This window comes from Myotis lucifugus, unplaced genomic scaffold (assembly GCF_000147115.1).
Source record: "Myotis lucifugus unplaced genomic scaffold, Myoluc2.0 scaffold_340, whole genome shotgun sequence".
NCBI lineage: Eukaryota > Metazoa > Chordata > Mammalia > Chiroptera > Vespertilionidae > Myotis > Myotis lucifugus.
The window spans coordinates 849,625-875,675 of NW_005871388.1; the positions used below are offsets into that span (position 1 = coordinate 849,625).

Consider the following 26,051-nt stretch of genomic DNA (forward strand, 5'->3'; position numbering starts at 1 on the left):
TCTTAGTGATTAGCAAGGTCAGCAAGTGGGACCAGAACTCTGGCTTCTAGTTTCTGGCTGGATGTTCTTTCTCCACAGATTTGCTTCCCACACAGGCATCTTTAAAACCTGATTTCTTCCCACTCCCCTCATCTTTTATACCCCTACTGTTCTTTTCCTTCCCATGTTCCGTACACCTGACCCCTTCTCCCAAATAAAGCCAAAGTGGAAATATTAAAATAAATACCTGGAAAACAGTCCACTCTCTTATTTCATTTATTTCTTTTGATGAGATTAAGTTATAATCAACTTTCACTCATTGCCTTGGAGGGGAAAGAATACATGTTTACATTCTTTAGTGTCATTTATAAACAATATTTACTGCAAAAATATGTTTAAATTATGAAACATACATGTTCAACTGGTGCAGGTGAAAAATACTGGCTCATTTTTCATATAAAACATGAAGCTGCCTTTGTGCTATTCTGGGCAAAATAATGGAGAGCTTATTACAAAATGATTTTTCTAACTATTTCTGTCCTCATTAAAATCATTTAAGAAAAAAATGTTTATTTTTCCTTTTTATTGGGGGAGTTGTTTCAAGGAAACTTTCTACAAAATGGATGCTCCAAAATTAATGTCCTTTTTCTGAATTAATTTTATTGCTATAAATACTTTGCTGAAACATAGCTGGTCAAAAAGAAGGAAACATTTGCAAGTGTTTTTTTTTTGAAGTGTGAAAGCAATTTGGAAAATTTAAAGTATGTGCTAATAGTTTCCTGTATTTCCATAATTTTATTTAATTATACCTGGGGAAATGTGTTAAGATATTTAAGAAAAAATTTTTAAAGAGATTTACAACTGTGTAAAAATTCTCAAGTGGGAAAAATTGTGTTAAAAGCCAGAGAATTTTCCTTCCAGATAAGGAAATTAAATAACGGAATTTTGCTTTTTGAAAACAAAAAACATAATGCCCCCATATTCTGAAGTGCCTTTATTATAAGATCAAGGCACCCAGCGGAGTACTCTTTCATTTGATTCCGTATTGTAAGAATTTTAAGAAAGTTATTTGCTGAGTAGTTTGCTGAAACCTCAATGGGAAGGGATCGGGAACAGTTTGTCCGATGTGCAGCTTTTGAGCTGGAAACCACAATCTTCAAGGCCAGAGAGCAGGTTCCCTAAAATCGCCCCTGGCCGCCCCCTTGCCGGACGAGGGCTTTTCCTGACCCTCCAAAGGCGCAGGGCGCTGTTTTCGTGGCTGCCCTAAAGGACCGGCGCCAGGAGTCTGAAGACCTTTGCATTTTAGGCAATGCCGGGGTGGTGATGGGGGTGGGGGGGAGTAAGGGCTTAGTGGTCATTTTCTGGGGTTCTCCTGATTCCTTCCCCTTTGACTTCACTTATCTTAGATTTCCGAGACTGATATCTCACAGATAAAGGGATCACATTATAAATGATATATCTGGAAACGCAGTAAAAGTAGTAGATTGTGCCTTGCAAGGGTTGCCTTCCATAGTGGTAAAGGCAAGGGTTTCCTTTGTTTGGTGTTCTGGTGGGGGGGGGGGCGGCGGGGGCGGGAGGACACATGTAAAAATCCATTAATTAGTGAGAAATCATTAGCCTTCTTCGGAAGGGTTCCACTTCTAAAGAGGAGGTGGTGATGTGCTGAATAAAGGGGAAGGTGACGAGAAAAAGGGAGAGGAAGTGTCGGGGAGGATGGAGGTGGAGGGAAGGGCTGCTCGGCTGGCCCGGGGGTCTCGGCGACCCTGGGGCGCGAACTGCGCGTGAAATTACTGAGCTGCGAACGCAGCACTGGGGCTGCAGACCCCGGCTCATTTGCCGGGAGAAGAGCCCCGGTGGAGTCGCTCACAGCAGTGTTACAGCCCCTCCTCTTAGTTTTAAGAACCTAAGCATTGTTTCTGCTTTGATAAAGGTTACTCATTGCTTATGGGAAAACAACGACGGTGGGCTGTGGCACCTCTTTTGGCTCCTTGCATTGCACTGTTGGAATTAAAAACTAAACTAAAAAAAAACGGCCAAGAACATGTGTACTTTGCTTTTTAAATGTAGAAGCCTTAGATTGTGGTACCCAATGGGCACATGATAGGTTATTTACTTGATTTTTACCCCCAGTGCGTTAAAAATCTATGTAGCTATTTGAACTCATTTTGAAGATATTTTGGAAGAACTATGATAAATCAACTTACGGAAACATTTGGCTTTCACAAGTATAAAACATGCGTTTTGAGTCAAGCACAGGTCTTTCTGGCACTAAAATCAAGTAGGAAATGAGAAAAAAATTAAAACCAGAAGACTTCAGGAAGGTGACAAATTGGAAAGCATTCTAGGAGATTCATAGGACCATTTTATGTGAAAGACGCTTTCTCTGAGCTTAAAGAGATTATGTTCAGTTTTATAAAAGGATCTTAGGCTCAAAAGACAAGGGTGGGGGAAAGGAAAGACCAATCTATGTAAAAGATAGTGCCATATCCCTGAAATGGTGATATTTTCTTAGTGTCTCTGTTCACTTTTCTCCCAAATTTCCTTCCCTCCTCCTCCTCCTCCTCTTCCCTTCTCTCCCCCTTTCTTTTACCCACCCCCCAGGTATGTAAATGCAGTTGCCTTAAATTCTTTGTGAATGAACATTAGAGGATTTCTCAGAGTTCCCAGTTGGAAAAAGCCTTCCACACAACTTGAAAGGCTGATGTCCCTCTCAGGAAATGAATGAGTCGATAACCTCTGACACCAGTGACCAGTCCAGTGAACCCTACCTTAATTCCACTAATACTGGAGGCCCCCAATCAGGCAAGACTGAATCTCATATCATACTGTGTGGTTCAGTTATGGTATTTCACACTTTTAAGCTGTGTATCCGTAGGTTTGAATTTCATCAAATTTAACAATAAACAAGGATTCAATATCCACCTATAGTTTCGGATTTTATTAAACTTTTCTAATTAAGACAAACTTACAGATAAAATATCATGTACTATAAATGTATGTCAGTGACAACTAAACTGTACTGGCTTGTGAATTTTATGACAATTGGGTTTACATGAATAATAGCTTTCCCCCTCAAGTTACATGCATACTTTTCCAGATTATTTTTCTGTTACCCAGATGTTGATTTTTTTAAAGTAAATCTGTCATTTAAAATATTTTTAAAAGGCACATAACTTATTTTAGTATTTTCTATTTTTGTATTATGTGAAATGTTTAACCTGGAATGAATGCCCTTGTTAAAGTTACTTCATTATAGGTCAGTTGCTTTTTTATTAAAATAATGCCTAGTAAATGTTTTGTTAACAAATAATTTTTTGAGAGCTTTGAGCTTTTGTTACTCCTTCCAAATCATTTGGATTTTCACGCTTTTTCTTTCCTCCCTACCAAGGTTTATACCCCCTTTCATGGGAAACAACAAAATACACAGACAAAAAGTCTTTACAAATTCATCTGTCTTTATTGAAGCCTTTTACCATAGACTGCCTAAAATAGCATATATATCTCCACTTATTTCAGATCTGAACCAATTAGTACACATTTATATTTACTTGTTCAGTAGGAGGAGGAGGTGTGCATAGATGCCATATGTGGATTTTTCAGAAGGTCTTGGATTCAGGCTCCCAGCATTTCAGTTTGTGTGAAACAGTGTTGGTTAGGAGTGTTAAGAGTTAGCAGTGTGGACATGTTTGGAGACACCCGAGGGGATTGCGGGTTTGGTGGGGGAGGGTCAACTCGGTAGCGTTGCCTAAGGGAAGTGGTATCTGTACAGTTTCTCTGTAAACTGCTTGTTTAAGAAAATGGGGGGTGGGGAGGGGGAAAGAGTAGTGGTGCGTTTAAATGTTTGAAAAACGGGTGATGCTTTATATTTTAAAGGAAATAAGTCATTTCTATTTGATCTATAATATTTATTGTAGTGTTCGATGAGGGCGGTAATATTGGTGTCAGTTTCTAGTAATCTGCAATCATTTGAACCGATTTGAAAGGTAAAGGGAAAGCATTTTGAAACTGGGGCGGGCGAAACGGGGTAGGAGCCTAATCCGTTATTAAATTTTCATTTATTCGACTCTTCTTTCCACTGGTAAAATGTCAAGGTCCAGTCAATATTTCTATGAATTTACCTTTTTGTCTCCCACTTGCCTCTTTCTTTACCCTTCCCCCCACCAGCGCCCGATTTTTTTCTCCCCCACCTCTTTCTCTAGCTCTGCAGCCGCCTCTACTGGCTGCCCCTCTTCACCTCCCTGCCTGGCGCACCCCTCCCCCTCCCTGCCCTACCTCGTCTTGCTCTTGGGGAACAATCGCCAGTGATTGAGGTTCACTCTATGTTAAGCTGGAAAACTGGGCTGTTATTTAGGAAGTCATTAATCACATCTCCTCCCCCCGGAAAGAGATGGCGGAGAAACCTGTGAAGTACAGTTTCTTACCAACCCCCTCCAAAATGTTGCGAATTGATAAACCTAAACACAATTTGACTACATGAAGGTGATAGCGATTTTTCCAGTAGGATTTTATTTTGAATTTGAAAGATTTCAGGGCACATTCAGGTAATCGTGTGCTTTTGTCTTATTGTAGGTGTATATTATCATCTAAACTTTCATGGGGATGTAATTAGGTTTCATTAGAATATTTTGTAAATTATATATTCTCTAAGAACTGAATTATATAGGAGATTTGTGTCCAAAGCCGGTTTGCTGCTGTCGAGCTGCTGAATTCTTAAAGGGGAAAAAAGCGTAACCTCGGTCGCTTTATTTAAATGGCTCTTTTCCCCCTAAATGAGATTATTTGGACAGGCTTATGTGTAGGGCACGCGTGTGCACATATATGACTGTGCTGTTTTTCTTAACGATTCACAAGGAACCTCCATTGTGTTTAAATAAAAGCACGAAATCAGCATTCTGTTTTATCGTAAAGAAGCGTCCCAAATTGTCTTTAAGGTAACGTGTTTGAGTTTTTCGTGTTCATTCATAAATTATTTTGATGTCAGCATAGATGAAATGGCGATTGGTTATCTCTTCCTCTTGCCAGCCCCTTAAGGATCCGAGGTGAAATTAGTAGCAAGAAAGCATGTAATTGACAAAGTCACGTGTGCTCAGGGGGCCAGAAACTGGAGAGAGAAGAGAAAAAAATCAAAAGAGGGAAAGCACATTAGACCATGCGAGCTAAATTTGTGATCGCACAAAATCAAGATGTTAGATTGATGCAGAAGATCACTCCGTTGCAAAGGGAAAGTTTTCATCTCACGAGTTTGGAGCAGAGGGCCCGTGGGGCAACATGGCCGAAGGTTAATTTTCTTTTCTATTGTTTTACTGTGATTTTCTCTCTTCCTTTCTCTCCCCCTCCCCCTCTCCCACCCTTCTTTGCCCGTCCCCCCCTTCCTGGTTATACCCCAATACTGGGCATTTCCCCCACCCTCCATCGCGCAAGGGGGCTTTCTGCAACCTATTGTTACAGATCTCCAAAAATGTTTTGTACCGCCCACACTGATTCACAACTTGAAAAGCTTTCAGTGGGCTATTGTTTGAATTGTTTGAGTGTGATTAAGCGCAGTTTCAGTTAGTGAGCCCAAGAAAACTTTTATACACCTGCCCCCTCCCCCATCCCACCCCAACTTTAATTGAAAGTTATGGGGGGAGGGGAACGCACATTGCAGATAACCCCGGATTCGCTGCCGCCGCATGTGCATTTAAACTAGTTCTAACCATCTTCGCGATTTCTCTTTCCTCCTGGTGCCCGCCCGAGAGAAGAGTTTCGCTGAAAATTTATCTTTGTGAATGGGATCAGTGTTAAATCAGCAATATGCAAGTAAAGTATCTCATGCTGTACTGTAATGTGTGCCTGAAAAAAAAATGGAGTTAAATGAAAAAGGACACGTCTGTACAGAACCGTGCAAGTGGATGTGATCGATAGAACAGTGTGGCTTCCCCTCCCCCGCTTCCCCTTTTAACTATTTTCATTTTAAATATTTTCTGTAGAAGGAAAGTAGGAATCAACCATTTAATCGCGTTTTCTTATTTCCTTCTCCTTCCCCCCCCGCCCCCCCCCCCCCCCCCAATGAGCTGTATGGGAAAAAAAACAAAATGACTTTTTTTTCCTGTTCTACTCAGGCGGGGAAGCAAAGGTGGTGGAGAAGAGCCCGGGAAGCTGCCGCAGCAGGCAGGAGGAGGAATCCCAGGTTTTGCACGGAACTGGCCACTGTAAGTGGTTCAATGTGCGAATGGGATTTGGCTTCATCTCCATGATAAACCGAGAGGGAAGACCCTTGGATATTCCAGTCGATGTATTCGTACACCAAGTAAGCCAACCCCCCCCCCCTCCCCCGCCGCCCTTCACCTTTTTCCACGTGGAGTTGATAAAGTAGTTTTGTCAATGGCTATACAATAATGTGCCCTTGGGTGTATTGAAAGACAAAAATCTTCCTTCTAGTCACGAGTTAATACAGTTTTTAGGGTATATGTACGGCTCTCTTCCTGAGTATTTTTCCTAAACAGAAAATGAAATCTATGAAATTTTACTGCTTGGGTGCTTGTTGACTTTAATAGCAAGTTCCCTCTCTTCATTCGACAGTGAAATTGCAGTGGTGTAGCTTCCGGTGTTATCCGTTACAATGTACTCTGTCGCCTACGCCTAGTAAATGAGTAGGTAAATGAATGAAGAAACGGCGGCTGTTTTAAGTTTTAAAAACACACGACACAATAGTTTGCTGTGGAAATCTGTAGGTCCCTGTATTTTAGACATCTCTAGTCAATAGCTTTTCCTGTTCATCTCTGCCTGTCCGGTAGTCATTTATACATGTAAGTTAAAATAATTTGATTTTACACTAAAATAAAGTAGAACACTGTTAGCCTAGTATGGATTTGAAGAAACGTAAGAGTGGATGCTTAGTAATCAAACATTTTAGAAATGTGCTTCGTGTAGGGCTTATGTCCAAGGATACTGTCTCTTTAAGAGACTGAACTAAAAAAACATGTGGCCAGAGGCGGCTCTAGCTTGTATGTTTAAAATGTGCTAGTCTGCTACTTGAGGGTAAATTTCCACCATTCCTTATAGTGTGTTGTAATTTTTTAAGATGCTTAATACCAAGCAGAATGTTATTGCTTCTCATTTTAAATTTTTTACGCAGAAACAAATTAATACCTCATCCCCTTTCAATCCACTCATCTCTATTACTTAATCTCTTTATAGTAAAAAAGATAATTTACAGTTTGCAAGTTTGATCATTTCATTAAAGGAAGTTAAAGAACTATTCTCTGTAATTCTTAGATAGGCGTAAAGGGATTTAAGAGTGAAGAGGTTTACTTTGTCTTGACATCTAAGTTAAAAAGAATTCAATGAATGGCTATCAATATACTACAGGTTGACTGACAGTAGATGCAAGAAATAGTCTGTTTGCATGAAAAGTCTATATCTTATTTGATACTATGTTGCATGTTCCTGGTAATATTTACAGCCGCCTTTCTCCCTACGGAATATCATCTCCAAATTAAGTATATAAACAATAGAAACACATGAAACCATTCTGTTTTGATCTGTTGTCCTGTAGTGCTTGGTAGCTTCCTGACCTTGCTGTGTGGTGTGTGTTTTCCTTTCCTAAAGGCCTGGCCATCATTATTGGCTGTTTATATGTGGAAGGATCAGCATAATCTGTGAATTGAAACAGGGTTTAAATACATAAATAGAAGTGCACAGACAGGCTACTGAATTTTATGCCTCCTACTTTATATTGCACAATGAAACCACATTTTCTGCAGAGTGACTGAAATCACTGACAGATCTAGTTCTGTCAGGCCTTGGCTTTCCCCCCTTTGAACCTTCTTTAGGTTGTTAAATTGTTCTTTACGATCTCATAAATTTGTTTTATAGATGAATGAAAAAAATAGCCCTTTTCTTCTTTGATCACACCTTGTTATAATTTGGTTTTCTGTGTTTACCTTTAATATATTCAAATATTAGGCATCTTATTAATTAAATATTTAGAACCATAAGACATCCAAATTTAAGCTGTTTAATGGTTATATATTGATAAACATTCCTATAGCTACTAAATTTAGCAATGTTATATTGCTGAAAAAGTTTTATAGAGAGCAAACCATTTCCAGTGTACAGTAATTGATTATTAAAGACTTGCTTTAATCTTGTTACACATTATGTGTTTACTAAAGAACAATATTAAAATGACATGTGATAAAAATGCTCTTTAAATATATGTATTTGTATTCTTCAGAAGAATATATCTAGATACATTCTTAGGAAGAAGTATGTAAAAAGTCAATAAAACTTAAGTATTAGTGTTTTTTGTGATGTTAAAAGCCAGGCAGTGGTAATCTTTAACTTTAAAATTAGAAAGTGATATTTTAGGGAATTTTTTTATGGTAAAAATATATCTAGGAAAAAATTACTTGGGTATCAATCACCTTATTTTTTTGCATCTTCAGTTTGATACCTGAGTTTCTGTCTTATATTGTGACTTAATGTATATTACATATAAATTATATGAATAATTGTTTGGAAGTAGGCAGGAATCCTACTGATTTTAGCCAAGCAACTATAAGTAACAATTTGATGGTCATAAATGATATGTGTAGCATCATGTGAACATTGCTTTTGCTTATACAATCAGGTTGCAATTCAGGACAATTTTATAAATATCTTTTAAATCTTTTAAATTATTTATGCTGCCAATTTTACTGTCTGAGCATTTTGAAAGCGTACTAGGTTTTATGTATAATTATAAATTAGATTCCCTCCCCCATTATGTCTCTATATTCTTTTGTTATGAAAGAATAGGCATGGATATTTTGGGAATTTTGAAATGTTTTCCTGGACCGAGATCTACTCATTATTTTAAATATATGACATGAGTGTTTTTTGAGTGTTCAGAAGTGTATGTGGTTTTGGATTTTAAAAAAATATTTGAAAACGTTTTTAATACTATATACGTGGGGAAATAAAAATAAATTATTTTATTTTCTTTAAAATAATATTTTAAAATTCTTGCTAAGTCACCAGGATATATTTTTTTTCTTTTGAAAATATTGACTGCAAAGAACTGCACATCAAAAACAATTAAGTTTCTTAGGAAATTAAGAATACATTCATTTATATATATATTTGTTCATTGTTACATAAAGCTACTTAAAATTTTTTGGTAGTAATACAATCATACTTCTAGTTCTCTAATGTTACCAGGTCCTCCAAAAGAAACACATGACTTAGGTATTGTACTTTATCTATCTTTAGATTCTTTGATATATGCAGTGAAATTCTGCTGTCTGAAGATGGTGTGCAACCATTGGTGGTTTAAAATGACAGATTCATTTTAATTTCTAATGTTAACTTGTGATTTAAATCATCTTATATTTGTGGACTATTAATAAATTCAAATGTATTTTGACACATGATAATACTGAAACATTGGTGGCATTCAATAAGGAATATTTTATTTTTTACAAACTTAATACTGTGTAAATATATTTGTGAATTTTGGCAGCACACAGTTTGAGGTGTTCCTTAAAATTTTAATATTTGACAATTTTGATGGTTTAATTTGTCAGTATGATTAATTTGTAGGAATATCTTACTTAAAAATCCAATGGGAAACAGATTTGTCTCTCAATTGAAGGAAGGGTGTACATGGTTAATTCAGATTTGTAGCCTAGGTTCCTGCTAAGGTGATTTCATCAATTAGAATATGATCATTTCTTAAGTGCTAATAATTAATACTCCTATCAGTTTATTGTTAATACATTTTTTAAATGTGCATCCATAGTTAGATTGTGGGCTGACATATTTAAATGATCTGGAAAGGTCTCTGGCAACTTCTTGAAATATTATAAGCTTTTAATAGGTTTAAATAATGATGGTACTTTAGATGAATTGCATGGTAATTAAATATTAGACCTTTTTTGGAGAAGAGCAATATTCCCCAATAACTACCAGTTGATATTTGTTATCCTGTAAGTTTTCCTTACATATATTTTGACATTTATGTCCAGTCATTTTCTCTTCTAATAAGATAAAATAATCATTTGAAATTTATTTTTTTAGGGGAAAAATAGAGTCCATTCTCCTTATTGCCCTCTCTTAAGCTTATTTGCATAGTAATATTTCTTCACTTATTGGATTGTATTTGGAATTCTTGGCCATCAAATATGGTACAAAGATTTTTTGACATAAATATATTTCTTTTTTTCACAATTTATGTAAGAATTTTTTTCAAAGACAGAGAAATTCAAGATGATAGCAATTTAGCTAGTATTACTCAGTAGGCTTAAGTATTTTTTAATAATTTGGTTTTGAGTTCTTCATTTACCTTTGTAGTATTGATGTTTCCTTCCTATGCTCTGTATTTCTGACCTGTAGTTTAATCTTTATGGAGGATACAAATGTTCATATTAGAAAGATTTTATGTTCCTTTTATTTCTTTGCTTAGAAAACATCTCAAAGAGTAATGGAAGTAGAAGAAATAAGAAAAATTATTGTAACATAAATTTAAAGTATTTTATTAATAGTATAAGATATGAAAACATTTGCAGATGACTAATTTATTATTTAAAATTTTTATTTTATTTGAGAGAGAGAAAGAAACATCAATTTGTTGTTCTACTTATTTATGTGTTCATTTGTTGATTCTTGTATGTGCCTGTACCTGGGATGGAGCCCACAACCTTTGTATATGGGGACGATGCTCTAAACAACTGAGCTACCCACCCAGGGTGGACATGACTAATTTATATATATGAAAATTTCAAGTATTATACACAATTCAGTTGATGTATCAGAAAGTACATAGTGTAAATGTTTTCAATATTAATTAATTATACAACTTGTGAAAACAGATTTACTCCAATATGTTCATGCTTAAGGGCTTTTCATAGCATTTTATCTACTATATTTTTGTCATAGTTAGGCATGAAAACATTTTTCACATGCAGAATAGATGTGATTATTATTATTCTCAGGACTGTTGATTATTTTAATTTCAAAAAGTTTATTTAGAGAAATCTTAGAAATTTTAAAACATGAACATATGATAATTGTAGGTCATTTCTTTGAAAGTTATAGATTTTAATACTTTGAAAATAGTTCCTCAGCCTATCAAATTTTCATGATTTGCCCAGTTGACCAATTTGGAAGAATCCCTAATGAAATGCCTTTAATGTAATCACATTTAAAAGCACTTAAATCAAAGTTTTATAAAAGATATTGGATACTTCCCTTCTGATTTTCAAATGCTGATCTATTTTAAGACTCCTTTTATATACTTACTAGAGGCCCAGTACACAACATTCGTGCACTGGGGGGAGGGGTCCCTCAGCCCGGCCTGCGCCCTCTCGTGGACATCCCCGGAGGTGTCGTTAACAGTGACACAGAGGCAGGAGAGGCTCCTGCCACCGCCTCTGCACTTTCCAGCCATGATCCCGGCTTCTTGCCGAGCAGCGCTCCACCTGTAGGAGCACATTGACCATCAGGGGGAAGCTCTTGCATTGATCGTCTGCCCCCTGGTGGTCAGTGCACGTTATAGTGACCGGTTGTTCTGCAGTTCGCTCGATTTGCATATTAGGGTTTTATTATATAGGATAAAATGATGTTCTTATTCTCATTCAATTTTAACCTGAAATGTGAATTAGGTACATATTTAAGACATAGTCTCTCCTCCCCTTTATAAAGATTATTGATGTAACTCTAAATATTTTCCTCTTTTTTTATTTGTGAATCTTCTTTTTTAAAGATCATTCACAATACATGAAGGCAATTCAGAATAACATCTTTAACTTACCTATAACTCATCTCAGAGTTCTCAGGTTTCAGAGGAAGTTAAAAACCTTGTTACCTACACTCAACATGGAGGATTAAAAAGTGTGTCCTTTGTTACTTTGGAGCAGGAATTGAACCCTTATTATTTGAATTTGGTTGGATTCTCCCTGTTCAGAAATTATGTAAATATAGAGGATAGTTTTGACCAGGAATCCAACCAGTGACCCTTCAGTCTGCCGGCTCACACTCGAACCACTGAGCAGAAACCGGCCAGGGCAATAGTTTTGTATATCTTAACTGAGTAGTTTCGTGTGTTTTTTAAAATATATTTTTATTGATTTCAGAGAGGAAGGGAGAGGGAGACAGAAACATCAAGGAAGAGAGAGAATCATTGATCAGCTGCCTCCTGCATGCCCCGCACTGGGGATCGAGCCCACAACCCAGGCATGTGTCCTTGACCAGAATCAAACCTGGGACCCTTCAGTCCACAGGCCAGTGCTCTATCCACTGAGCCAAACTGGCTATGGCCTGAGTACTTATTTTGATGCCATGATTAGTTACTAGTTTAAAATATGCTATCTTGTGGGTTTATTTTTGTGCCAAGTATAACCTAAACAATTAAAGTGATATTTCTAATTAATTAAACTGGAAATGTATTACTTTAGATATGATATTCTATAGACTTGATTTACAATTAAATATGAAATATCCTGAGATACTTCTCAATAAATTTTACATAAGAAGAAGTTCAGTTGTTCAATATATAGTTGGTATAGGTTATGTCATTATAACATGTATAGTTCATGAGAAACTTAAATTATTTTTCTTCTTCTCTAAAATAATTTTATTATAGCATCTAATATCAGAAAAGTTGGTAACAGTAACATATTAAAGCAAATACATTGCAGATTAGTGGGGTACACTTAGAAATGATCTTTTAATGAGTGTTTTGTCCAATAATAACAAGTGTTACATTGCAATTTGATACATCACTATTTCTGTATCTCTGATCTGTAGTTTGATCTTTATGGAGGATACAAATGTCCATATTACAAAGATTTTATGTTCCTTTTATTTTTACCTTGTATCCAGCACCAAATTGGGAGATAATCATACCTAACGTTTTAGGTTGCTGTGAAGGGTAGAGTTGTTACATAAACTGCCTAGCAAGTATGTATTGAATAAATAAACTAAAATGGAAACTAGTCTTTGCCACAATAAAATCATGGTTAAGTTATATTCAATGGTATATATTCATGGTGGAAAATTAAATTGGTATCTTCTTTTATGTGCTCTCGTTAAAATAGGGTAAATTATATAATATTAATAGCTTAATTTCTATTGCAGTGAACTACAAAGCTTTTTATTATAATGTTGTGGTATGTAATATTATTTAAGTATCAGGATATAAAATGAGGCTTAGAAATATTTTTGTTATGCAGATATTTTTAATTGTTGTACATGAGATTTTACCTTTGTATATCCTGTTCGTACATTCTTCAGTATAAGTTAAGGAAAATATATTGTTTGAAATGGACCTGTTGCGATAACTTAATATCCATTGCTGTAATAATAATTATTTAACCCTTGTGAGATACTATATAAAGGAATAGATCAGTATTCAAATCCTAGTAGTATGTCTGATGGAGAAGTAAGTTATTTTAAATTACTTTTTTAGTATCGCAGTGTCCTATAAATGAAGGGACAAATACATATCTACCTTGTAGAGGGTTGTTATGAGGATTAAATGGTATTACAATGTAAAACCTTTAACACAGAGCTTGGAAGATAGTAAGGGCACAACAGTGTTTGTTGTACATAGATATTACAGAGTTGAAATAGTGTGGTAGAGTGACAGAGAAAACATTGGAAATGAAGGTTTGGATTTGGCTCTGCCACTTGGTTGGTTCCTCACTATTGGCTAGTCACTTCCTCGGGGTATGGAATGTTTCAGTGAGTTGGCTAGTCACTGAAATTCAGTATTTTTCCTCACTATTTTTGAGTGATAGGTAAGTATCAATTGATGTAATATGCATGAAAATAATTTTAAAACTGTAATAATCCCAGGTTTTAGTTTTAATCTTTATTTTGAGCACTATATTTTTATTAGTACTTTCATAATGTAAGTCATTGTCAGAATTTTTAAGATAGTGAGCCCACCCATGTCATTTATTTTCATTTTTGCCTTGTCAGATTTATTGAGGTATAATAATATAGAATAAAATTCAAAATTTTTTTTTTTATCCTTACCTGAGGATACTTTTTCCACTGATTTTTTTTTTTCAGAGAGAGTGGAAGAGAGAGGGAGAGAAACATTGTTGTGAGAGAGAGACACATTGATTGGTGGCCTCTTACCTGCAACTGAGGTGTGTGCCCTTGACTGGAATCAAAGCTGCGGTCCTTCAGTCTGTGGGCCAACGCTCTAACCACTGAACAACCGGCTAGGGCAAATTCACAAAATTTAAGTATACAATTAGATGAATTTGACAAATTGTATAACCACCACCACAATCATGATATAGAACATTAAATCACAGAAAGTTCCCTTGTATCCTTGAAGAGCAGAGGTTCAATTATCCTATATGATTATTGGTGTGTTATATTACTGGTTAACTGTCCTGGTTCCTGTTTTTTTAAAAAAATATATTTTTATTGATCTCAGAGAGGAAGGAAGAGGGAGAGAGAGATAGAAACATCCATGATGAGAGAGAATCACGGATCGGCTGCCTCCTGCAAGCCCCCCACTGGGGACGGAGCCCGAAACCTGGGCATGTGCCCTTGACCAGAATCGAACCTGGGACCTTTCAGTTCGCAGGCTGACGCTCTATCCACTGAGCCAAACCGGCTAGGGCTGTCCTGGTTCCTTTTAACTTCGTCTTGTTGGATATAGGCTACGATCTAGTATCCTTTATATAGTTCACATTTATTTTCATGTGTTTTGTTTGTTTCTCTTTAGTTATTTCTGCTTGGAAATTATCATTACATGAGTAGTTTCTGTGATTGTGAAAGTGAGATTATTAGTACACACTTCACTAATCTTCAATCTTAAAATCATTTATCCTTTTGGTACTTCCCATCCTATATAATAAAAGCCTAATATGCTAAGTGTCCAATCATTCATTTGATCATTCGACCAGTTGCTATAATGTGCACTGACCACCAGGGGGCAGACACTCTGACCTATAGGTTAGCTTGCTGCTGGAGCCCTCCCACAGTCCCTCCCCAGGCAGCCAACCTCCCTTAGTCCCTCCCTGGCCGCTGGCCCTGATCGGCCTCTACTGGGACTGGGCGAGACGGCCCCAATTGGCCTCGATCGGAATTGGGTGAGACGGCTCCAATCGTTCCCAATCGACCTTGATTGGCCCCGATCAGGACTGGGTGAGACAGACTGGACATGCCCTGGAGCCTTCCCACAGTCCCTCCCTGACCCCAATCAGCCTCAATCGGGACTGGGCGAGACGGCCCCAATTGGTCCCTATTGGGACTGGGTGAGACAGGCTGGACACGCCCTGGAGCCTTCCTGTGGTCCCTCTCCAGCCCTGATCAGGGACATTGGGGCCATCGGCTGGGGAGGGACCCCATGAGGGCTCCAATCGCCCGGATTGGGACTGGGAGAGATGGGCTGGACATGCCCTGGAGCCCTCCCACGGTCCCTCCCCCACCTCTAAAATATTTCTTCTAATTAATTTCCTTACGATGTGCATGAATTTGAGCACCTGGCTTCTAGTCCTATATAATAAAAAGCTAATATGCTAATTGACCGAATGGCGGAATGACCAGTCACAGAATGACCAATGCAGGAGCTGTCCCCTGGTGGTCATTGTGCTCTCAGGGGGAGCGCCAGTCAGCCAGAAGCTAGGCTCATGGCTAGCGAGTACAGTGGTGGTGGCGGGAGCCTCGTCCACCTCCTTGGCAGCACTAAGGATGTCCGACTGACAGCTTCAGTCGGACAACCCCTAAGGGCTCCTGGACTGCGAGAGGGCACAGGCCAGGCTGAGGGACCCTCCCCCTCCCCCGAGTGCATGAATTTCATGCACCAGGTCTCTAGTAGAGTATAAAGTCACTGCTTACCTAAAGGGAAGATTTTGTTTTATTGATATTTATATTTCCCACAAGAAATCTAATGAATTTCTGTCTTAACTGAGTTTTTGTATAAACATTTTTAGAGGTGTAAATCAACAAGAGGGCTTATTTTCATATAAAAGTGCTATCTTTTTATCTATCCAACTTTTCATTGATCACATATTAAGTGTGAACTGTTGTATGATAGACTTAAGAGTTTTGCTTTCCAGTTGCTATATATTTTTCTGTTTTGTTCCTTCTAGCAAACTTTTTAATAAAAAGTTTCCAATTTTCAGTCTTTCCATACAAGGTATGGTACATTTTCCCCATGAACTATTCATTTTTTATATAACCCCTACACATTTAGTTTGGAAATAATTATGATTTTTAAAAATTGTTAATTTTTGAAATTTGAGCTAAATACAATGATTTCTTATCAGTCTTAAAATACATACTTTTCATATTTCATGCACAGAAACCATCTCAAGCAATGCCTAGAATCATATCATTTTATTATTAGCAACATGCTTAATTTTTACCAGCTGCTTGAGTCCACTTTTAAAAATCAAAACCCACTTAGATTTAGTACTTTTGTTAATCTTAAAGTTGGCCTCTATTTCATAATCTTTTAAGTTTAATTTGATAATAGCGTTAAGATTTTTGTTCCATTTTATTGTTCTATATTATATAGATTATGTAAATTTAAAATTAATTTTACTTTGGCCATGTTTGTTTATGACCATTTCTTTCCTTAAAGCTTTTTTGTAAGTAATTCCCTAGATGATTACTGATATATTCCCAGATATTATAATGCCTAAATTATTTTAACAAAGTTTTTCATTCAAATGATTTGCTTTTATCCTTAGTTGAGTCTATAACAGAAGGCTGATAACACTGGTCATTTGTATCCTTACATGTTTAATATACTATTGATATATTTTAAAACTTGGAATGAATTCAACCAATTTTTTACTCAAGGTTTGATTTTAATAATACATCATTTTGCTCTTAATATGGAAACACTAGTGCTTGGAAAATAATTACACTTTTCAGCAATTCCTCTAAATAGATTAAATGATATTAAAGACACATAGTAACAGTTCCATGTTATTATATTTAGAAACATAAATGAATCTTTTTTAATTTTAGCAAGTAAAGCTTCTTTTTTAGAATTGATTAAACTATGAGCCAGAAATTTAGTCACGTCCTGACCTCATTTTTTTAGCTCTCTAATTAAAACTTTTAGTTCCATAGTAACTCTAAGGACAGTTGGATTTGCGTGTTTGCCCCTTTCACTGCTTCTTCCCCCATGCCATTGAAGAAATTTGAATGGTGAGGAATTTACGCCCTTTGGCTCAGGTTGCAGACCCACTTGATCAAGCCTGAGAAGCTGGGGTCAGTACTATTCATCGCTTATCTTTTTCTTGGGCCACTTGTAAATCCTGCCTTTCTGCTCTGAAGAAAAAAAAATTCTCTTTATATTATACTTATAATAAAGCCTGGACTATTAAAAAAAAAAAGGTTGACGCTTGATTGTGACTCCACATGGGTTGAATTATTCACAATTTTTAGTTTTTCATTGCATTGCAGGTTGTTTGATGTATACAATTTTATTTAAATACATGTTATTTCATAAGACATTACAACAGCCTCCTATTAGTAATGGAAATATCTTAGGTTGAGATTTTCCACCTTCGAGATGTAGTGATTACTTTTAAGTAAATTGAATTAGTCTATTTGAACCAGATCTATAAAAAGCTCCAAAGTATTTTGTTTTGACGTGGTTAATTTCCAACATTTATGCTGACACTTAAAACTTGTCTGAATCAATTATACCACAAGTTTATGAACTGTATCAATGTGGTGTAAAGAGTTTAAATACAAACCCAGGTTTAAACAAACACAAAACACTTTGTTCTTATCTTAGCATCTTTTAAAAGTATACAGCTCTTGTTCAGGACCTCAGGACCACCCATCACCCTGGACATTGGATACTCCTATTTATTCAAGAAGCTTGTGAAGTATCTCTGCACCAGTGGGGGATGGTGTGTGTATCTGTGTAGGAAATCATAGTTAGGTGATTTTATCCCAAAGCAGCAACATTGTTTATAAACTGAATTATGTTCCAGTAAAATTTTCTAGTTCTAAAACCTAACTTCAATTACATACTTATTTTTTGTAAGCCTTGGTTGCAGTTTTCACATTTTTGATGCTTTCAGAAGGCTAAAGTGGACCCCCCTTAAGATTAACCCCAATCCATTACAGCTTTTGGCCTGCAGGCCCCACCCATTGGCCTTGGATAGCTAATACCAAGCTTTTGTTTCTTCCTGTAGAAAGGAAAGGAAAGGATAGAAAACTGTTCTTTCTCTTTTATTGTGTGAGTCATGTGACTTCCCTTTTAGTTACAGATAGTACTGAAGTGAATCTCAAAATGAAAAAGCTATCAAACTTTTATGTTTATGTGAAATATTTATTGAAATAAACCTCATAATTAATGCTTTTTATGCATTAAAATAATTTGGTTTGAAATACTATACCTTATTTTAAATCTATACTGCTGTTTTTTTTTTAAGAAACCAAAAAATGTTATTAAGTGGGTTTTTTTTTACAAAATAGATTTTTAAAATAATACAGATCTTTTTACCTACATCATGTTAGTTTCTCAGTGTACTTATTTTTCTATCAGTTATCTTTTAGCATCATCTGAGGTTTCTGAACCATAGCTTACTTCTCAGAACTCAGTGTAAAGAAAGTAGGGGTGGTGGTAGAGATGATTTTAGAAAGGAAAAATTCCTTATATGGAAAAAAGAAAAATGTTTTATAGGACTATTCAAATATAGAAGGAATTAGTTGAAAAAAAAGATATATTTTTTGCTCCTCTGTGTCATCTCTCTAATAATAAGCAGTATGGCTAGCTGCTAGGGAAAAAATGCTATCAGACTGATATTTCATAATGAAGTTAGATAACATGAGGATAAATAATATTTAGTCCTAATTTGTGATGTAAACATAATTTACTATTAAATATTTAATCTTTAAATTATAATAATTTGCTCTTTAGCTATTTTCCCAAACAGTTAAATTCTATTTTAGGAAACAGTATAGCTGTCCACATTTAATAAGTAAACTATTTAAAACAATGGTAGTTTTAAAAGAAGTATCTTCTCAATTATTTTTTTTTCTATTTTGGGAGCACACATTTTCATACAAATAAGTACTTTTAAAGGACTTATAAGAAGAATACTATTTTAAAATCTTGTATGCATTTTTATGTAAAATACTGTTTCAATAAAATGTTCCAGTCTATTGTTATATAAAAAAGCATTGTTTCTTACATTTTCTTAGTATTAGAGATCTTAAAGGACAATGATATTTAACCCTATGATTTTGCTATCAATCCAAGATGACTTGGTTAATTTGATTTGTAAATATGAAAAATTTGTTGAGATATATAGAAAACTCCTTAAGTTTCTATTCATAATAGTGGGTTATCAGCTTTTCAATAACCATAATAGTGGGTTATCAGCTTTTCAATATTTATTTTTTTAAAGATATCATGAAGCCTATAATGTGCTGTTCCATGCTTTCATTGACATTAACATTAAAACTTATAGTTTTGCATGCGCTTTACAGTTGAACATTTCAACTTCAGTTTAATGGATTAACTTAAATATTTATTGATACTTTATTTAATGTTTATATTGCCACTAAAATTTTGCTTTGGGGAAAGATTTTTAGGATACTAAATTTTTGAAATATGTGATACTCCATTTACCATTTTGATAGCAAGGTATTCATAAAGCATCAACAATTTATTAAGTATTGTATTTGAATTTAGTACTGACAATATTGTTGAAATAATCCATTTAGTATCTTAGTGTTATTACGAAACATGAGCATGATGTTAAAAAATTGGAACCAGTTTTTTTTTATGTACCACATCCTTTTTTCTTCCCCTAACAAAATTTGATATTGAAAAGTGAAAAGTTGAGTGTTTTTTCACTTTATAAGTTTTTTCTTCCTGCAGAAGTTTTCTTCAACTTGTGTAGCTAAAAGTAGTTTTAATAATGAATTTATATGGCTTTAAGTGTCTTCATGTTTAGTCAAAAGAACAAGCCTCATTTGTGTAACTAACACCATTTGGGATATTGTTACTTGTTTTCATGCGGTTTATTGTAAATATACAGTTAATTAATGATTTGTTTTCTGGATTTTCTTTCTCCTAAAATAAACTTTATAACAGGAAATAAATTTTCAAATAATTGAAATATATGAAGGGCCAAGTAAATATGGACATTTGTTTCTTTAGTTTAGAGTTGGGTATTTATTTTTTTAAAGATATCATGATATAAAAGTTTTTAACCAATGTTTGGAAAATTGTCTCACTAGGTATTGACCACTTTTCCATTCACTCTGCCTTTACTTTTAAAAGTACCTGCTCACTATTAAATCCTTAATATCCCTGAAGATAACCAAACTTTCCTATGAGATTCAATGTTCAACATATATTTAATTACCCAAATTTACAAACTTCAAACAATTTTTAGGAGAATCTCAGAAGACAAGAGATAATATTGTCAGAGTGATATTTTAATAGAGTTCACTATTTTGATTTATATTTTCCAATTTTTAACTGTAAATTGAAAAAATAAATTACCAATGTTATTAAAGCATTAAGCTGTCCCCAAATTATTCCCTGCCCTAACATTATCATTTGATCTGCCAACAGGAATTATTACTGCCCTAAGTGGTCTCTCTCTTTTAGTCTCCTTCTCCCCTTCTTTCCCCCTCCCCCACTGCCATTCAGGAAGGAAGCCAGAGGCCCTACCTCTAGAGATAAGAGGAAAAAGCAATCATTCAGCAGAAAGTATCTGTCTTTAGCAGAAGTGTCATCCCTTGGAGAAGAGTGTAGTTAAGAAGAGATTAATATAGATGAAGATACAGAGTTTTTCAAATTTATTCTTAATTAATTTAGAATTTGGTTTTTGCATAGCTGGATATTGTTGTCTTTAAGAAAAAAGAGGTCTACTTTGTTTAGGTGTTAGCAAAGTCAAATCCAGTCCTTCACCACTTTTCTCTCTTTACTTAGCTTTGGTTAAATCTTTTATACTGTTTCTACAGGCCCTTGCCAGTGATTTTCCTAATATTGAAGAACAGAGAGTGTTCTGAACGAAAACAATGGACAGTTAGGCAATTTTAACATTTCTAAACAGTTACTGATATCTGCAGTATTTACCTAAATTTCCAAAGAAGGTATATATGCAATGTTTTACTCTACATCATTTGTCATCTCTATAAAGATAATGTTTGTGCCTGGCCAGTGTGGCTCAGTGGTTGAGCATCGACCTATGAACCAGAAGGTCACTGTTCCATTCCTGGTCAGGGCACATGCCTGGGTTTTGGGCTCTATCCCCAGTGGGGGATGTGCAGGAGGCAGCTGCTCAATGATTCTCTATCATTGATGTTTCTATTTCTCTCCCTCTCCCTTCCTCTCTAAAATCAATAAAAAAATATATTTTTTAAAGAGATAATGTTTGTGTATCTAGTATAATTTTGTGTAGAGACTTTTTAAACTACAAACTGACTCATAAAATAGGCTAACAATGAAAATGATATTGATAGGTCTAAAAATGTTTTAATTTACTTCCTTAGAGAGATTGTTATGAAATCTCCTTTTTTTTGTTTGGTTTCAGGATGAGTTAGAAAATGCAGATTCAGTGGGGGTAAACACTGTAAACTGAAGGGCCCAAGTTTCTTCTCCTACGCCATAGGGATTTCTGCTAGCATTTCCTCTTCTTCCAGGCCAATCCTTTACTGAGCTCCACATGCATTTATTCAAGTCTCTTATACTGGTTGACCCTAGTTAAAAAAACTGGGGCAGAATGGTCATGGAATTTTACAATTACCTTAAAGAGGATTTTAGAAGTCATAATTTATAATCTGAAAAATAATAAAGTGAATACTACATAATACTTATGTTTTATGGAATGAACCAAATATATTTTGAAAAATTTTAATGTTATTTAAGTTAAGGGCAAATATAAAAATTTAATAGCAAGTATATTTAAGGGAATATAAGAATGGTAAATGTAAGTAATCTTTTGATAGGATAGCTTTAAAAATCAAGTTAGAATAAAACCATATATTCCTTCCTATTGGTCCAACCCCTCACCAGATCAAGGATCATTTATATTTGTTTTGTTTTAGCTGCTTGCTAATTCTAGGTTGTTACTACTATATTTCCCTGGAGAGAGACCCCCAGCTTGCCACCTTTGGTCCTATCTTCCTCCCCATCATTCAATGACCCTGGTGTAAACTCCTCTACCCAGGTTCCGGTTATGCAAAGACAGTATTCTGTCTTTTTCTTACATTCACTCTCTTTTTATTTAAGTTTTTTAAAAATATATTTTTATTGATTTCAGAGGAAGGGAGAAGAAGAGAGAGATAGAAACATTAATAACGACAGAATCAGCTGCCTCCTGCACACCGAGCCCGCAACCTGAACATGTGCCCTTGACTGGAATCGAACCTGGGACTCTTCAGTCCACAAGCCGATGCTCTATCACTGAGCCAAACTGGCTAGGGCTTAAATTCACTTTTGAAAATCCTTGCCCTCTTTCACAATCTAGCCCCAAATTCAGGTCCTTCTTTCCCGAAAGCCTTTCCTCATCATTCTAGCTAGAAATTGCTTACTTCCTTCTTATAAACTCCAAAACTCTTTATACATGCATCACTTGTCATAGATTGTCTTGTTATTTTTTTTTCTTGTTTGTCCTACTAAATTGTAAATTCCAAGTGGAATTTGCCGGATTTTGTATTCCCTACAATATATAGGTGCATGCTTTTCATATATTTCTACCTAAAAACATTAAAATTCTTATTACCTGAGGATATGATTTGTTGTTGGTGGTGGTGGTAGTGTTGTTTTATTTTGTTTTGTTTTGTTTTAGAGAGAGAGAAAAGGAGAGAGAGAAAGAGAGAAACAGATTGGTTGCCTCTTGCACACTCCCTGATTGGGGATCGAACCGCAAACCTATATATATGCCCTCACCGGTAATCGAACCCATAACCTTTTGGTGTACAGGTTGAAGCTCTAAACAACTGAGCCACTGGGCCAGGGCATCTACTCAAAACATTTTTTTAAACCATGATAAAAGTATAACACATTAGGAACATTTTTCCCTCTCTGCCATGGGATTAAAAAATATGGATTATAGGGAACTAGCTGGACTTAATGTTGTTCAAGAGAGCATATGTGAATTCTTCTTGTTTAAAAAACCCTAGTGTTCAACTTATATTCAGTTTCCTTTTAATTTTACACTTACATCTTCATTATGAATTGAGTTATATATGATGAACTGCATTTGTGCACCTACAACACTTTTAGGCTTCTGCCCTTTTTTGTTTGTTTGTTTGTTAGCAGAAAAGATGGTGGCTTCTGTATTATATTTATTACCAGTTTACTGCAGTTTATTGGAGGGGAAGGACTTATTTGTCTAATTTTCTTTTTAAGTTCAGAGAACAGTGACATGAATGTTCAATAAACGTTTTTAAATGGCAATATCATTAAGGACATGAGATGGTATTAAATGTAAATAGTGGAGACCATGGATTGAGAACACCTGGGTTTGAATCCCAGCTCCACTGCTTACTAGCTGTTTGAATTTTGCCACATTACCTTAGATAGCAATACTAATTATTTAAGGTTGTGAGGATTTGAGTTCATGTATTTTTAGTGTCTAACCTTATGCCTGAAAAGGAAATAAAGGGTGTCCTTACTGTCACCTTTCTGTTTTTGTGTTTCTTTACTTTTTAAAAAATGTAGGTGTGCTACAGTTACTGTGATGCAGAGAAGGATATGCAGTCTAAGAATGACAGGGCCAAGACTTAGCAGATAAATGGGACCCATCACACAACATGAAACTTAATGGAGAAAAAAAGATAGATTTCTGCATCTTAGTTAATAACAAAGGTCAAGAGCATAATGGGTAGGATGGGGGTAGTCTTTCTGGATATCTACTTGTGTGAAAAAGGTCTAAGGTTTTCGTAGTGGACACCGGTGGTTGCACACCCAGCATTCATTTCTTCCTTCCTTCTGATTATCACCCCAATTCTTTTGTTCATGAACCCAATTCTGTCTCCCTATGTCCCTGGGAAAGATGACTCCATCTCTAACAAAAGGAGTAGTTCCTCTCAGTCTGAGCACATTGCATTCTCCTGGCAGCTAATGTAAGTTGACTTATTCAGTCTTGAGGGAGCAGTTATTTACATTTTAGTATTAACAGACTCACTGTTATTTTACTTCTGTGATTATTACCTTCTCTCTGCCTTTGTTTCCTTCAGTAGAACTTCCACCAATAACCATTCCTTTTTTTATATGTACTGATTACCTGCCTCTGGCCTGTCCCCATCGCAGGCCTCCCACTGAATTGGGTTATTTAGTGTCATTTCTGACGCATGACTCTTCTTTATCCCTCATGTTCAGTCAATAATTAAGTTAAATATAAATCTCAAAATGCCATATAAATTGCTATTATCTGCTGTATTTGAGATCTTCATGATCAGAGCAGAGCCTTGATTGGCTACCCTAGGGTCCATACATAGAACCGAGGCCTGAAAGTTAGGCAATCAGATAAAGAAGCTTTGGAATTGAAGGCAAGCAAATGATAATAATTCGATGTTAGGGTCTTCCTGGGGTGAGCTTCTGCAGGTGGATTACTTTCTAAAGGGAATCTGGTGGCAGGCAATCTCTATTTAGACTTAGCTCCACCAGTTTATTCAACAAATAATTATTGAACACATAATAATTATGAGGTACAGAAATGAGCAAAACAAAATGAATGAAAATACCTGCCCTCAATCACCAGCTCCCACTCCCCTCGTCTCTTTTATTTCTTCGGTCTCCTCTGGAAAAATTGGGAACATAGATTAAGATGAACAATATTCAGTGTAAGAGACAGCATCTTTAATTTTTTTATGCTCACCCGAGGATGTGTTTATTGATATTAGAGAGAGAGGGAGGAAAAGAGAGAGAAACATCAATCGATCTTTGCCTCCCATGAGTGTTCCGACTGGGGATCAAATCTGCAACCTTCTGTTGTAGGAGACAACGCTCTAACCAAACGACCCACCAAGCCAGGGCTACACTCTCTTTAAATGTTCCTTTCTCAATAGTGATGGATTCATTATCTGCTTGTCCACATGTTTATTAGTTCTCACCCATGTATCTTCTTTATTCACTGTGATTCCCTTTCTGCACTCAGACTGAATTAGCCTTTTTATATCATGTCCACTTACGTTCTTGGCCATCCTACTCATTCATTCAACACAAGGAGTAGGGGCAGCCCATCCCTAATCTGTTATTAATTTTATTCTTACCAGATATTAAAAAGTATGCCTATTGTTACCATTTTCTGCTATATATCATGCTATAAATTTTTTCTTGTCTCCTTGGTGCTTGGCCCATTCTTAATATAATGCTAAGCAGAACTGAGGTTGGAAACCACAATAAATTCTGAAACATCCTATTTTAACTAGCAAAAATATAACATCACAAAAGATGTAGGACGGATCCTTTAATGCTAGAAAGTCACTTTAGCCTTTGTTTCCTTTGTGCTATTATTTCCCATCTTTTCTAAAACACTGCTATTTTTAAATCTTTTACTCATTTTTCTCCTCTCACCACTTTGTGTATGTTTTTCTCCTCTTTCTCAATTTCCACCCCCACTCCCTCTTCCTGGTGTAAAGAGCTTCTGTAGGAAATTGATAATGGGTGTCTTTCTGTTTCAAAGTCTTTAACACATGGAGCTGGCTGTTAAGAGAAATTGACCAGGTTCCTGTGATCCTGTCAGTTTCTCTGATTAATCAATTTTCCTTTACTGGAGAAGCTGCTTTTAACAAAAGAAAAGTAGCTGGAAATTTCAATCATTTGGCCATTGCTGCCTAGCTTGTATCTGTTCTTCCGTTCCTATCACTTTACCTTTTTATTATAAACTTTTAATTCTTGGTTTTCAGTTATCTCACTTGTACTGGAGAGTGATGAGCCAATTTTATGAATTTGTATCTCCTCCATGATTACAGCTAATTCTGATACTTGTGCAATTTAATTTATAAAGCTGCTTCCTATTCAGAAGGCAAGGAATACAGATTAAAATGAGGGCATTTATTTCCTCATTCTTGTTGACTTTCCTTCAAAAACCAAAGCAAAGCAATTCCAAAGCCGTTAGAAGGAAATCATGCCGTCATAGAAACTAATGCAA

At 35.7% G+C, this 26,051-nt stretch overlaps 1 protein-coding gene across 1 annotated transcript in view; it reads left to right on the forward strand.

Moving 5' to 3' along the window:
• Nucleotides 1–6,064: 6,064 nt before the first annotated feature.
• LIN28B (lin-28 homolog B) overlaps nucleotides 6,065–26,051 on the forward strand; it is a gene marked incomplete at its 5' end in the record, with an annotated part of 69,039 nt that continues 49,052 nt past the window's right edge. Inside the window, 3 exon segments of the mRNA XM_023764602.1 lie at nucleotides 6,065–6,083; nucleotides 6,086–6,132; nucleotides 6,134–6,268. Of these exon segments, the coding sequence (XP_023620370.1) occupies nucleotides 6,065–6,083; nucleotides 6,086–6,132; nucleotides 6,134–6,268 (201 nt within the window).